The sequence below is a fragment of the Syzygium oleosum genome, unplaced genomic scaffold, assembly GCF_021117445.2.
Source record: "Syzygium oleosum isolate NSW1041296 unplaced genomic scaffold, Sole_v2.1 Sole_v2.04, whole genome shotgun sequence".
Taxonomy (NCBI): Eukaryota; Viridiplantae; Streptophyta; class Magnoliopsida; order Myrtales; family Myrtaceae; genus Syzygium; species Syzygium oleosum.
The window spans coordinates 2966186-2978590 of record NW_026607488.1 but is presented as its reverse complement, the minus strand read 5'-3'; the positions used below and the strand labels follow the sequence as shown (position 1 = coordinate 2978590).

Here is a 12405-nt window from a genome sequence, read left to right as displayed (position 1 = left end):
CTTTAGGCGATCAAAATCGGTGATCCTTGTGATGGAATGTACATGCAATCTTATATGAGTATTACTTATCCTTGTGCCAAGAATAACCCATGATCGATCTATTCCATTTCTATTATTCCCGGTTCCCAAAATTGAGAATCGGGGACTGGACCGATTGTTCCTAGGATCGAGGACCAAACTGGACCCGGTTCTAGTTCCGGTCCAATGGAACCGACTACTTAGGGCTTAGTTCACATTTTACTAATTTTTATCTATGAATCTATGTCAATGAAGTTCACTTACAGTTTATTTCACATTTTACTAATTTTTTTGAAAAAATAAAAAAAATAAAAAAAATTATTGTAGTCGGTTCGGTCCGGTTCCTCATTGGAACTGGGAATCAGACCGCCTGGACACCGGTTCCACTTTTAGGAACCGAAAACCGAATCGACATTCTCAGGAATCGGACCACACCGAACGGTCCTGGTCTAGTCTGGGCGGTTCCCGGATTGGGTGATCTGTTTTGTACACTCCTAATTTTTATGCGTCTCGCGTCTCTCTAATGCATATGCTATTCATGTTGGGAATGGCGGTTCGAAGGCAAAGATACACTCGTTCAAACTCGCCTCTCTTATTTTCGATCATAAACGATGGTGCGGAATCCAACTTGGAAGGCCCTACCGACTCATCGTTTAAACCCTACAAATCAAATATGGCGGGAAAAGCTTAAAGACACAGTTGATGCAGACTCGATCGGTGTTCATGTCACTGTCTCATGAGTTGGCCGGCTTTTCCGTTTTTATGATTAGGTTCTCAATCGTCAAGCCAGCATTGTTTATTGGTATTGATCTCGATTGGTTTGAAAAAAGAATCGGGCAACTCTTCCATCGGTGGATGAGAAAGTACCTTATTGGCGACGGGATGAAATCAGTTATTTGTTTGTTCTTACATATGATGGAACTTACTTTTGAATGTTTAGAACATCTCAAATATGATCGGTGACACGTGATATATTTGGCGCACGATATACTTTCTTTATTTACAACAGCAAAGAAATCCTCATCCGACCTTACGTCTTTGAGAATGCATCTTAATAGCTAACGAGGTGAGATCAATCAATGATCTTTAGTAAAGTCTGCTTGTTCTTACTTAATTGTACAAAGACTTTATCTTAAACCATGAAGTATCTCTGAGAATCTCCGTTTTGAGATTGGACAATAAAGCTTGGAGCCTGATGGAAATGGAACCTTCTCGTTGATCAACTGTGAGGATCAATACTATGGAACGTTTCGGAACCAATTTAACCTCAATATCTTGAAAATTTGATGCATTTAACCACGTTGTTCATTACATAAATGCCTCAGGCCAAAACTTTTACGAACGATCAATTTAGTGCCAAAACTTTTTAAAAGCGTTCATTTAAGTTACTCAAGTGAGTTACGTCAGATTTTCCATCACTGAAATTACTTAAGTGATCTCTCTTTAGAAGTTGTAATACTTAAATGATCATTCGAAAAGTTTTGACATCAAAGCGGTCGCCATACAGTAATTATAACACCGATATCGTCCTTATCCCTTATAGTATACTCTCTCAGCCTATAGAGAGGCTACTTCATTATACATGCATATACCATATGCCTTCTTGAAATTAGGGCATAAGAAATACCTGATCCGAGTTGAAAATTTCGGGTCTTTTCAATTCGGGTAATAAGTAAAGGAATTTGGGTAGTTTGACGACTCGGTTCAGGCTGGGTTTGGGGTTTGTTTCTTGCTTCTCCTTCTTCCCTTCCCTTCGCACACGCATAACACAACCACATTCGGCCATCTCCCTCTGCCCTCTTTTGTGCACACCTTCCACCAGCCCCGACGCCCATCGTCGTCGCAACAAACCCTTCACACGGGTTTGGTTTGATGAAATCTAAGTGTGGAAAACTCGAGCATGTGAGCGATTGTAATTTTGATTCTCCGATGTTTATAATGAATTATTTGCTGCTGGTTCTCCCATGTAAGTGTACCGACACTCAGACGGAATCACATAAATCTATGGTGGCCTTTATCGTTTCTCGTCTATTTCTTCAATAATTTCGCATCGACTTAAATTGCAGGATCATGTCAGTTTCCGCATTTAATTTTACAGCACGCGACGATTGTTTGAAAAATCACCTTTGCCTCTTAAAAATTACTGGCAGAATCTGGAAAAATCAGTGGTTCAGTCCACAATGTTTCAGAATATTTCAAACGGATGTGCTACATTGTTTGTGCAGGTCAAGAGGCATTCCAGATGTGCCTGTGAATTTTCCCATTCGAAGTTCATATCATTTTCCCATGTCTGATTCTTCTTTATACATGCTATGAAAATAAGTTCGCTATCGGTTCCTCCATCGCTCATACTTCAATGCTTATCATATAAAGCACAGTACAAGGAAATCATACTCCTCAGCCTTTAGCATTCACAGGAAGTCAAGACAGAGAGATTCATGAAGCAGACATTGCAACAAAGAACACTTCAATTGAATTTGAGTCGGGCTGAATGAAGGGTTGAAGCTCTCCCATGAATGGCGGAAGTTTAGATCAAACAGCACCTCTACACTACACAAGATGGCCACCCAACTGGTGGCCCGACACGAGGAACTTCCGATGTAGTGATCCGAGATCGAAGCTTCAGCCTTCGAAATCGGTCTTCACCCACTGCCCATACTTGCACCTCATCCTCTCATCCAGCTCTTTGGCCTTGACCTCCGCGATCTTGGCCGCGTTCGCCATCGATTCCTCCTGCACCCTCGCGATCCTCATGCTCCGCTTCTTCTCCACCGCGTCCCTCTCGGCGCCCAGCCCTTCGTACTCCCTCACCCAGCAGCTGTGCACGGCGCACGTCAGCACCAGCACCACCAGCTCCATCAGCAGCATCGCCATCAGGACCCCGCACTCCAGCCTCACCAGGACCTTAGCCTCCTTCGGGTCTCTCCGCGACTTCAGCAGCGAGAGGCTCGACGCCTCTTTGGTGAACAGCGCCAGGACCCCGATCACCTGCCCCGACAGCGAGGCGAGCAGGATCGAGACGTGGGTCACGAAGCAGAAGCGGGTGAGCTGGGAGTAGAAGCCCACAAAAGAGGAGACAAGCGACATCGACGAAATCATGAGGAACGCAAGGCCGAGCGAAGTCGGGGGCATTCTGAGGAGGATCACGGGAGCGAAAGATGCGGCGGAGAGGATGAACAGAAAGAAGTTTAGGCACGAGAGCAGGAGATTCGGGAACGAGCAAGAACTTCTCGACTTGACGGCGGACATCTTCTTTATCGAATTCGATGGAGCTGAGGAATTTTCTTGTTCGAATGAAATGGAAGACTGATGAATCTCTCTATATAGAACAAGAACTGAGAAATTCGAACGTTAAAAAGAAAGGCAAAGTTTTAAAAGTTCAACGGCTAGGACACAGGTTGGAGAGGGGGCCCGCTTTATTTATTTATTTATCTTTGGGTTTGTGCAATCATTTTGCTCCCTCCCATGCAATTTCAAAAGCCAAAAGGCACACATTTTGTTAATAAGGCTTCCTTATCAACAAATAAAAATATCTACGAGAGAAGATTTCCAATAAAAAAAATATTTTTGGGAGAAGATTTCCGATAAATATATTTGTTAGAGAAGATTTTGAGATATGATATGAGAATTGTATCAAAAGAGGCGCACGAAAATAAGGATGGTGAAAGTGAAACGACGGGATAAAACATAATATTGTTACCCGATCAAAAGTACGTGTCAAAAAATTTATACATAAAAATGCGTATAGTCGAGAAATTTTTTTTTGGGCTACGTTGGCACGTCGCTTTGAATATGTAATTGTGACTCCTGAGAATGCATTATAAGTTAAATTAAATTAACAAGGCCAAAACAATAATCACTCTAACAATCGTTCTTGGTAGTACATCCCTGGCAACTTCGCTGGCATGTCTGGTGGATCTCCCGACTCTAGCAGATGCCAGAAGCATAAAACGAAAACGAAAAGGAGACAAACTCCATAGAAAAGCACATGCCATTGTACAGACAACAGAGAAGTGATTGCTCAATTGCATGGTCAAAAGTCCCATATGAAATGCGAGTGAACATCACTTAATGGGATAATTATCAAAAATAAATTCATAAACCTATTGTATTTGTCTCAATTCTATCATAATCCTTTCAGTTTGATCAAATTAATCATAAACCTCTTGACAATTTGCTAATATAGTCCATTTAACCAATTTGCTAATATAGTCCATTTAACCAATTTTGGTTTTGGTCAGAAATCGCCGATGTGCATGCCCGCTGTCTTATGTGGCATGGCCGACGACCGGCGTTATCGTGAACATTTTTTTTTTTCAAAATTCTTCTTTTTTCTTTTCTTTTATTTTTCATTGTAGCAGGTGAGGGTTGTCGGAGCTCGCCGGCCACTGAGCTTGCGTGTTTCTTTTTGTTCGTCATAAATTCCTAATTTGTTGACTCGATTTTTCTCTCCTCTTCATGGTGGTCCAACCAACATTTATGCCGTTCAAGATATCACTTTGGAATGTTGCTACATAACCAGGTACAGGAAACTGCCATGGTATCTATAGAAAAAGAAACTCATTCCATCCATGGGAAGATACTAGATTTGAAGTGTAAATTGATATTTTCATATATTCCTTTGACATCATAGTTATTAATACGGACCAATTCTCAATCTTATATTACGATACGATTCGAATCTATGCAATTCAAAGTCTAAAATATGCATCCATTCTATAAAAATAGTCAATTGAAAACAGACCGAATATACCCACTTTTTAGAAAGAAAAAAAAAACTCTTATATTCTCATGACATTGGTTGTGCTCATCGAAAGATCCATTTGTTTTTTGATGCATGCATTTTGATTTTCAAGCCATATGAAGTTGACTTTCTAGATTAATATCTTAAATCCATCATTTTCTTCTCAACTGCTATTATGTACAAAAGAATATGGTACAAATGCGAAATCCTCTTTAACCTTTTGATTCTTCATCTTTGGAAACATTGATTATCTAATGTTACGTGCAGCATCTTTCATCAAAAGGATTGGAGAACTGAAGTTGAGGCACAAATGCTCACTTAAGTTTGCAAATTTAGCTCTTCCCAAGAAGAAAACAGCTATGAAATCTCCGAAAATACTTCAATTTACTTTTGACATTGTCCTTCACAATGCATCTCAAGAAATCTCCGAAATTGTCAAGTTATGTCTAAAGAATTTTCCAGAGTTTATATGGGATAAAGATTTCATAAAAGAGATGATAAAAAAAAGTTACCCGGCATGTTGAGTTGATTAGACTAGTGGACTGTCATTTTACTAACGGTATTCTGACGAAAGAAGGCCTGACAAACCATGTGACAAAATGGTCACCAAGATGTGAATCCCCAGATGTTTCTGCGGCAGCTTTTCTTCTGCAGAAGGAGCTTCAACGGTTTAAGATCAGTTCACCTGATTTGTTTGCCACCCTTTCTGCTCTTTAATTCTCATTAACATTGATGGTCGTCCTTTATTTTTCTAAAGGTAATGGAAGGTAGGAGCGCTCCTTCTTTAAAGCGTCCGGACTTGCCAAAATATACATCGAAAAAAGAAAAGAAAACATATCGGGAAGTTTTTGTTAAAAACCGCGACGGTTGCATACCATCTCGCTCTCTCTCTTCTATCACCGCAACGGTTTACTTAAGGAGGCAGGGCAGTGGATGAAGAATACAACATCATTTTGTAGCCTTGTCCCCACCATCATTATGGTAGTTTACGTTGCAGCTTTTACAATATTTGGGGGCACCAACAGCAGTACGAAAATACTGATCTTACTAAAGAATGGCACATTCACGGTATTTGCGGTTGCATACACTTTCGCTCTCTTCTCTTCTATCATCGCCACATTGATGTTCTTGGCTATATTAACTTCATGCTACGCAATCGATGATTTCCTCTGCTCGCTATGGAGAAAAATGATAGTGGGCCTAACTTTTCTCTTCCTCTCTTTGGCCTTTATGTTGATTGTGTTCGGCTCTGCTCTTACAATGGTTCTGAGTGAACCATTGAAGTGGATTTACATTCTAATTACTTTTCTGGCTGCCTCCCTTGTCATATTGTTTGCAATCCCACTACTTCCTTTGTGTGTTGAAATGCTCGAATCCACCTATCGGCCCCTCCTCTACCGTCCCCTGTAGCTTCGGAAATGATCTCTGCTATTACTAGATAAGGAAATCTGTCATCTAATCTTTGTCTGCAGTTGTTATAGGGTGTGCAATGTGACAATCATGGCGTTTACTCATGTTTTAAGACTTTCTAAGTGCGGCATCAGCCATATTTATGCTAAAGTTCAACGAATGCCATCAAGTGCACACCTTGTCTCAATGTGTCAGTCGATATTTTGCCTCTAAACAGTGCGCGATTTTTTCATTGCTCATTGTTGTATTAAGGTGAATGCAATTTTTCAAAGGATTGGCAACATGGCCATCGATATTCAATAGGGTCCATCCATTCAAACAAAGCAATGATCCACACAAATCCTGTACACTACACAAGATGGCCACCCAACAAACAACTATTTCAGTTCAATAGAAGCTCAGCCTTCGAAATCAGTCTTCACCCACTGCTCATGCTTGCACCTAGGTCTGTCAAATGGGTGGGTTGAGTCGGTTTTGGGTCGGGTCACAAATGGTCCGATCCAAATTGACTTATTAACTCGTTTATAACCCATTTATGCGCAATGCAATTTTCTTGACCCATACTCAACCCGACCTATATTACTAAAACGGTTCCATATTTAACTAAATCTAGAAAAACTCATACCTAAACTGATATGAGAGTGTGGAGGGAGTAAGCGCAAGATTGAGTGAGGACGAGAGAGATAAGTTGAGTTTAAATAAGTTGTAAACCCATTTACGACTCATTTACAACCCATTTAACACCCATATTATACCTCTACCCATTTATGACCCATTTACTAAATATAACTAACCAATTTATGACCAATTTATTAATATATGGGTTAAGAAATGAGTTTATGATCCATTTTGACAGGTCTACTTGCACCTCATCCTCTCATCCATCTCTTTAGCTTTGACCTCCACTATTTTAGCTGCGTTCGCCATCGATTCCTCTTGCAATTTTGTAATCCTCATGTTCAGCTTCTTCTGCACACCGCCCCTCTCTGTGCCCAACCCTTCATGCTCCCTGACTCGGCAGCTACCAAAGTATAAATGTAAGTGTCAGGCTCGTACACCTATTGGTGGACTAAAGAGTTATAGCTCAAACCATTCATTTCATAGCGAATATGGACTCTTATCATAATGCTCATAGGGGATAGCTGCATTTGTTGCTCATCTCTATAATTTTTAACTATTAAAGAACAAGAGATTTACCAATTATTTCCCAAAATATATGGAAGACCGTAGGGCTAGCCTAATAAGAATCCACAAACGCGAACCTCACCGCCACATAAAATTCCTAATCAAGCTCGACTTATACATAGTCAATATGATCAAAACCATTATCGAGATAAACCCAATAAAGAGTAGACACGTTGGACGAATGGGTCCGTAATAAACTAATTTTGGTTATCGATATTATGCAATACATGCTGCCAGAAAAAGTACCTTGAAAATGAAACTACATAAAGCTGACAATTTCCAATTTTTGTTGTATAAGACATGTGGGAATTCCAAAATGTTGATAATTATAAAGTCCACACTTACATGAAATCATGAACGGGATGTAATCTTTTATAGTTGCAAAATTTGCACAAATGGATATATTAGTTCATTGGCCAATAAACAAATTAACCATGAAACATTCGTATGAAGAGTCTCCAGGTTGGGAGAGGCACGAAGTAAAGAATTAGAAGTTTCTCATAAATTTGTGAAATGAAAATCTAGTAAAAACCAATTAGAATGTTAATGATATTTAATAATAGAATTGTCAAAAGTAGAAGTGAGCAAGACGGACCGATCAAACCGGGAACCGATCCTACTGGTCTGGTTCCCGGTTTCTAAGTGAGACCGGACCATATTGGGAACCAATCACCCCTAGTCTAAAGACACTAGAGCCTACAGGTTTGACTTCTATGGCCCTGTTGGGAGGGCAAGTAACATCAAGTCTTCAAGTGGATTTGAAAATCAAATGGCCTTCAGCATGCCTAGAGTAAAAGGGAAGAAGTCAGGACCCCTACTTTAATAAACATAAAAAGTCAAAGTGCTACTCATCTTAAAAAGTCAAAATTCTTAGCACATAGATTTAAATTCATTGTGTTTTGAAAGCCCATTAGGGTCCAATGAACAAAATCTCACCTGGCCCGTACTAAAAATCACGAAATTAGTAAAATATTTCCTACATTGTCATAGGAATAATGACACAAATAGTCTCTGAACTTTGGTCCAATATATAATTTGATCCCTGAACTTTTAATTTATTCAATGTAGTCCTTGAACTTTAGCTTAATATTCAATTTGGTTCATGAACTTTTAATTTGTTCAATGTGGTCCCTAGACTTTTGGTACATGTTCATTTTAGTCCATAAACTATATAAAAATGTTCAATATAGTCCCTGAACTTGAATTGATGGAAGGACCACATTGAACATTTTCATATAGTTCAGGGACTAAATTGAATATGCACTCAAAGTTCAGGGACCACATTGAACAGACTAAAAGTTCAGGGACCAAATTGAACATTAGGCTAAAGTTCAGGGATTACATTAAACAAATTAAAGCTCAAGGATCAAATTGCACATTGAACCAAAGTTCAGGGACTGTTTGTGTCATTTTCTCTATTGTCATAATCACATTCATTTCACTTGACTAATCTGATCTAATTAGCTATGCTTGGGGGGTCTACCGTGCTAACGACGGATGCCAAACATAGGGTCGTTGCAACGTCGCACAATACGGACGCTAGTGACGGCGAAGTTTAAGACCAAACTTGTATTTGATTGCCTAATTTTTTCCTATTATTGTTAAACCATTCTTTATAGAATTGGCAGAAGAAGCACCCAAATGATGGCGAAGTCATGGAAAGTGATAGGCTCATGTAGATATCGATGGAAGTTTTTTATAGATACACAATTAAAATTACTTTCACATGGTTGAGAATTAAATAAATATAAAATCTCTTACGTTGATGAATTTGAAGGAAAGATAGCAAAGAAAGACTAAACTCAAAACCAATATCTCTTTTTGTCCAATTAGTGATATTATGTCCATTGATCATGCACTTTACTGTAAAGCTTAAATTGAACATGCTATTGTGAAACTCATCAATTTTATCATATTTACTTTCTGTGCTTGTTTAACTTTTCCACTACATAACTTTTATCACCATCATCATCATCATCATCTGGATTTGCATAGAGAGATGGCTAATTAGCTAATCCAACATCTATAATAGAATCAATCTAAAATGACATTAGTAAAAGTGGGTATGTTTTTTTTTTTTTTTTTGTAAAACAAGGGTATACCCTCGGATAAGAGTACTCACGAGTTTGACAACTTGAACTGACATAAAATGCGTGCAATTTTTCACTCAGCAATCTTTCACGATGTCTGCCAAGCATTATCATTTGCAAGTTTAGAAGATTGAATTGTGCACATATATGTGTCGATCTGTAATTGTTCGTCATATATTGTGCTGTCTGAAATTAGTTGGCTTATTGATTCGACATAGTTTGGCTACTTCTTTTTTTTTTTCTCAAAGAAATTATGAAAGAAACCTGCTATGCGGAGGCATACATGCATCTACATGTAAAGACATTATTTACAATCGAAGAATTTTTGTTCTATTGCATCCATTATTAAGACCATCTATAAATAGCACTATCATTAAATTAGTTCAAGCTCATTCCCAAGAAAAGTTAAGCGATGGCATCAAATAATTAAGAAAAGTGCCGTACATGGCTTTTACTCTTTCAGCACATATTTTATTGTGTAGCACAAAAAAATAGTTATTTTATTCTCCATGCCTAGCAAAACCCATGGATAAGCACCAAGTGTGACGTCCATAAATTAAATTCGAAAAATATACGACAAAAATAATGCAATAATCTATGTACTCATCGTGAGCATTTCAATTAGGACTTGATTGCTAACGAGATGAGATCAATCAATCATAGTAAAGTCCAATTGGTTCGTACTTAATTATATAAAGAAATTTATTTTAAACCTAAAGTGTCTTGTTTTTTTTATCGATGACACGTGATACATAATATATTTTCTACTGGTATAGAGAAGCTACTATAAAATATTTGCATATATCCTATGCCTTCTTGATATGCATAGTCTCATATGCCTTACACTAAATTTTTATAGGGATAATGACACAAACGGTCTTTGAACTTTTGCCCAATGTGCAATGTAGTCCATGAATTTTTAATTTGTTCAATATGGTCCATGGACTTTTGATCTGTTCAATGTGATCCCTGAACTTTTGGTACATGTTCAATGTAGTCCTTCCACTAAATTCAAATTCAATGACTATATTGAACATTTTCCATATAGTTCAGGGACTAAAGTTGAACATGTACTAAAAGTTCGGAGACGACATTGAACAAATTATAAGTTCATGGACCATATTGAACAAATTAAAAGTTGAGGGATCACATTGCACATTGAACCAAAGTTCAAGGACTGTTTGTATCATTTTTCCATTTTTATACTATGCTTTTCAACTTTATAAGCCGTCTTTGAATTTCACTTATTATAACCATGCTCTTATCTGGTTCTTTAAACTAATCAATATAAAAGGTGGCCGTCATATAAGATAACTCATGTCTAATCTTCCTATATTTGGCCAAAAAATAAACTATATCTTATCGACATGATTCTAAAACATTATGCTGCGAATTTCCTCTTCGTATGAAGTCAGCCTCCATAATTTACTACAAGGACAGCTACAGGGAAGCCCTTTAAAATGCCCTCTTCCACGAGTTTGCAGTGCATGAAATAATTCAGCTGATCATATGTCGAAGATTCATCCGAAAGCAACGCTTGATCTCCCGTCCCTGACGACTTCCCGTGATCGCACGTCCGCTAAACGGGAGGTCTTCACCGTGTGGATGAAGTCCATGATCATGAACAGCAAGGGATGCACCGTGTTCGACTCGAGCGGTGGAATTGTTTATCGGGTAGATAACTACGACTGCGAGCGAAGCAGCGAGGTCTATTTGATGGACCGCGGAGGGAAGGTTCTATTCACCATTCTTAAGAAGGTAAGAAAAGATCACGCACACAACATCAGCTCAAATTCTCTCTTCAACTGTCTAGAGTCGGCGGTTTGCGCCTTACTCTCGAAATTCGTTACCGCACTACAGAAACTTCAATAGATATGAGAAAGAAGTTGAGTGAGATCGAGTCGAATCGTGTCAGTTTCTCATTAATCGCATGCATGTTTCTATTGTTCTGTGAAGAAATATAGCTTGTGCAAGACATGGAAGGGTTATGGATCAACTGGATCGGAGGAGAGGAGGACGCTGTTTCAAGTCAAGAAGCCATTGAGTTTTAAGAAGGGAGAGTCGTTGTACGAGGTCACGGTTTGGACAGACAAGAACCAACCTAGCTACTTCTTCATTCAAGGACATGGCACCTCCAAGTCTGCGTGCAACATAACCAAGAGACTCGGGGGTCTCATAGCAGAGGTCTCTCTCTCTCTCTCTCTCTCTCTCTAAAAGATGGCATGAACATGAACTCAATCTCTACTTCGCCATTGAACAGGTGAAAGAGAAGATCTCAAGCTCGGGGGTCTCGCTGGGGGGCGATGTCTTGACGATGAGCGTGGAACCAAAAGTTGATCATTCACTCGCCGTGGGACTACTCGTTGTTTACGGACTATTCAACCGCAATTTGTGATGCAACAGAAACGCCTCGCCCTCATAGAGAGAGGGGATCGACGGTTGCACGGATCCCGGTTTACCGACACGTTTTAGAGAGTTTACTTCCAAAACAACGAAAGTCTGCCGTCGCACAGAAAATCACCACCGCCCTCTAGAAATTTACTTACCAGACCCGAGAAATCGGCGATTCCAGTTCGCGGTTTTTTGCAATTTTTTCAGGCATATAGGCTTACGTTATTTGTTGTAGCAAACGCGGAAAAGCAAACACAGAAGACGAGGATTTACGTGGTTCGATCACAACGTGATCTACGTCCACGGGCGAGGCAAAACAAAATTCCACTATAATCAAAGAGAGTACAGTTTTCAGAAGTCGAAACAACGACAAAAGCTCACGGCTTACAAAACTCTCTGAAAATAAAATTCTCTCTCTCTACATCAATGAGAAAACCTAGCCGCAGTATAAATAGTGCTCCCGAAATTTTTCCTCGGGGGCTACGCCCCCGAACCCCCCGAAACATTGGTTCGTTACTCCAGCTCGGGCGGACCGCCATAGAGATTTGTTCACTTGCTACGAGTTGG

At 39.3% G+C, this 12405-nt stretch overlaps 3 protein-coding genes across 3 annotated transcripts; 2 read left to right on the top strand and 1 right to left on the bottom strand.

Annotated features, from left to right (window-relative positions):
- Nucleotides 1–2352: 2352 nt before the first annotated feature.
- Nucleotides 2353–3336, bottom strand: LOC115688637 (uncharacterized). The gene has a single exon (XM_030614518.2). The coding sequence runs from the start codon at nucleotides 3265–3267 to the stop codon at nucleotides 2641–2643; it is 627 nt and encodes a 208-aa protein (XP_030470378.1). The 5' UTR covers nucleotides 3268–3336; the 3' UTR covers nucleotides 2353–2640.
- A 2186-nt stretch (nucleotides 3337–5522) lies between these two features.
- LOC115688662 (uncharacterized) lies at nucleotides 5523–6172 on the top strand. Its single transcript, XM_056310739.1, has 2 exons — nucleotides 5523–5618; nucleotides 5660–6172. Exons 1-2 carry the CDS (start codon nucleotides 5523–5525, stop codon nucleotides 6170–6172), a joined length of 609 nt encoding a protein of 202 aa, XP_056166714.1.
- Nucleotides 6173–10956: 4784 nt separating this feature from the next.
- Nucleotides 10957–11842, top strand: LOC115688664 (protein LURP-one-related 11-like). The gene is made up of 3 exons (XM_030614554.1): nucleotides 10957–11205; nucleotides 11404–11631; nucleotides 11708–11842. The coding sequence occupies exons 1-3, from the start codon at nucleotides 10957–10959 to the stop codon at nucleotides 11840–11842; spliced, it is 612 nt and encodes a 203-aa protein (XP_030470414.1).
- Nucleotides 11843–12405: the final 563 nt, after the last annotated feature.

Excerpts from the sequence above, each read along its gene's own strand:
- LOC115688637 (XM_030614518.2), bottom strand. The coding sequence starts at position 3,267 with ATGTCCGCCGTCAAGTCGAGAAGTTCTTGCTCGTTCCCGAATCTCCTG.
- LOC115688664 (XM_030614554.1), top strand. The coding sequence starts at position 10,957 with ATGTCGAAGATTCATCCGAAAGCAACGCTTGATCTCCCGTCCCTGACG. Across the intron at positions 11,206-11,403 it reads TATTCACCATTCTTAAGAAG|AAATATAGCTTGTGCAAGAC; the intron begins GTAAGAAAAGAT and ends TGTTCTGTGAAG. Across the intron at positions 11,632-11,707 it reads TCGGGGGTCTCATAGCAGAG|GTGAAAGAGAAGATCTCAAG; the intron begins GTCTCTCTCTCT and ends GCCATTGAACAG.
- LOC115688662 (XM_056310739.1), top strand. The coding sequence starts at position 5,523 with ATGGAAGGTAGGAGCGCTCCTTCTTTAAAGCGTCCGGACTTGCCAAAA. Across the intron at positions 5,619-5,659 it reads ATCGGGAAGTTTTTGTTAAA|CACCGCAACGGTTTACTTAA; the intron begins AACCGCGACGGT and ends TCTCTCTTCTAT.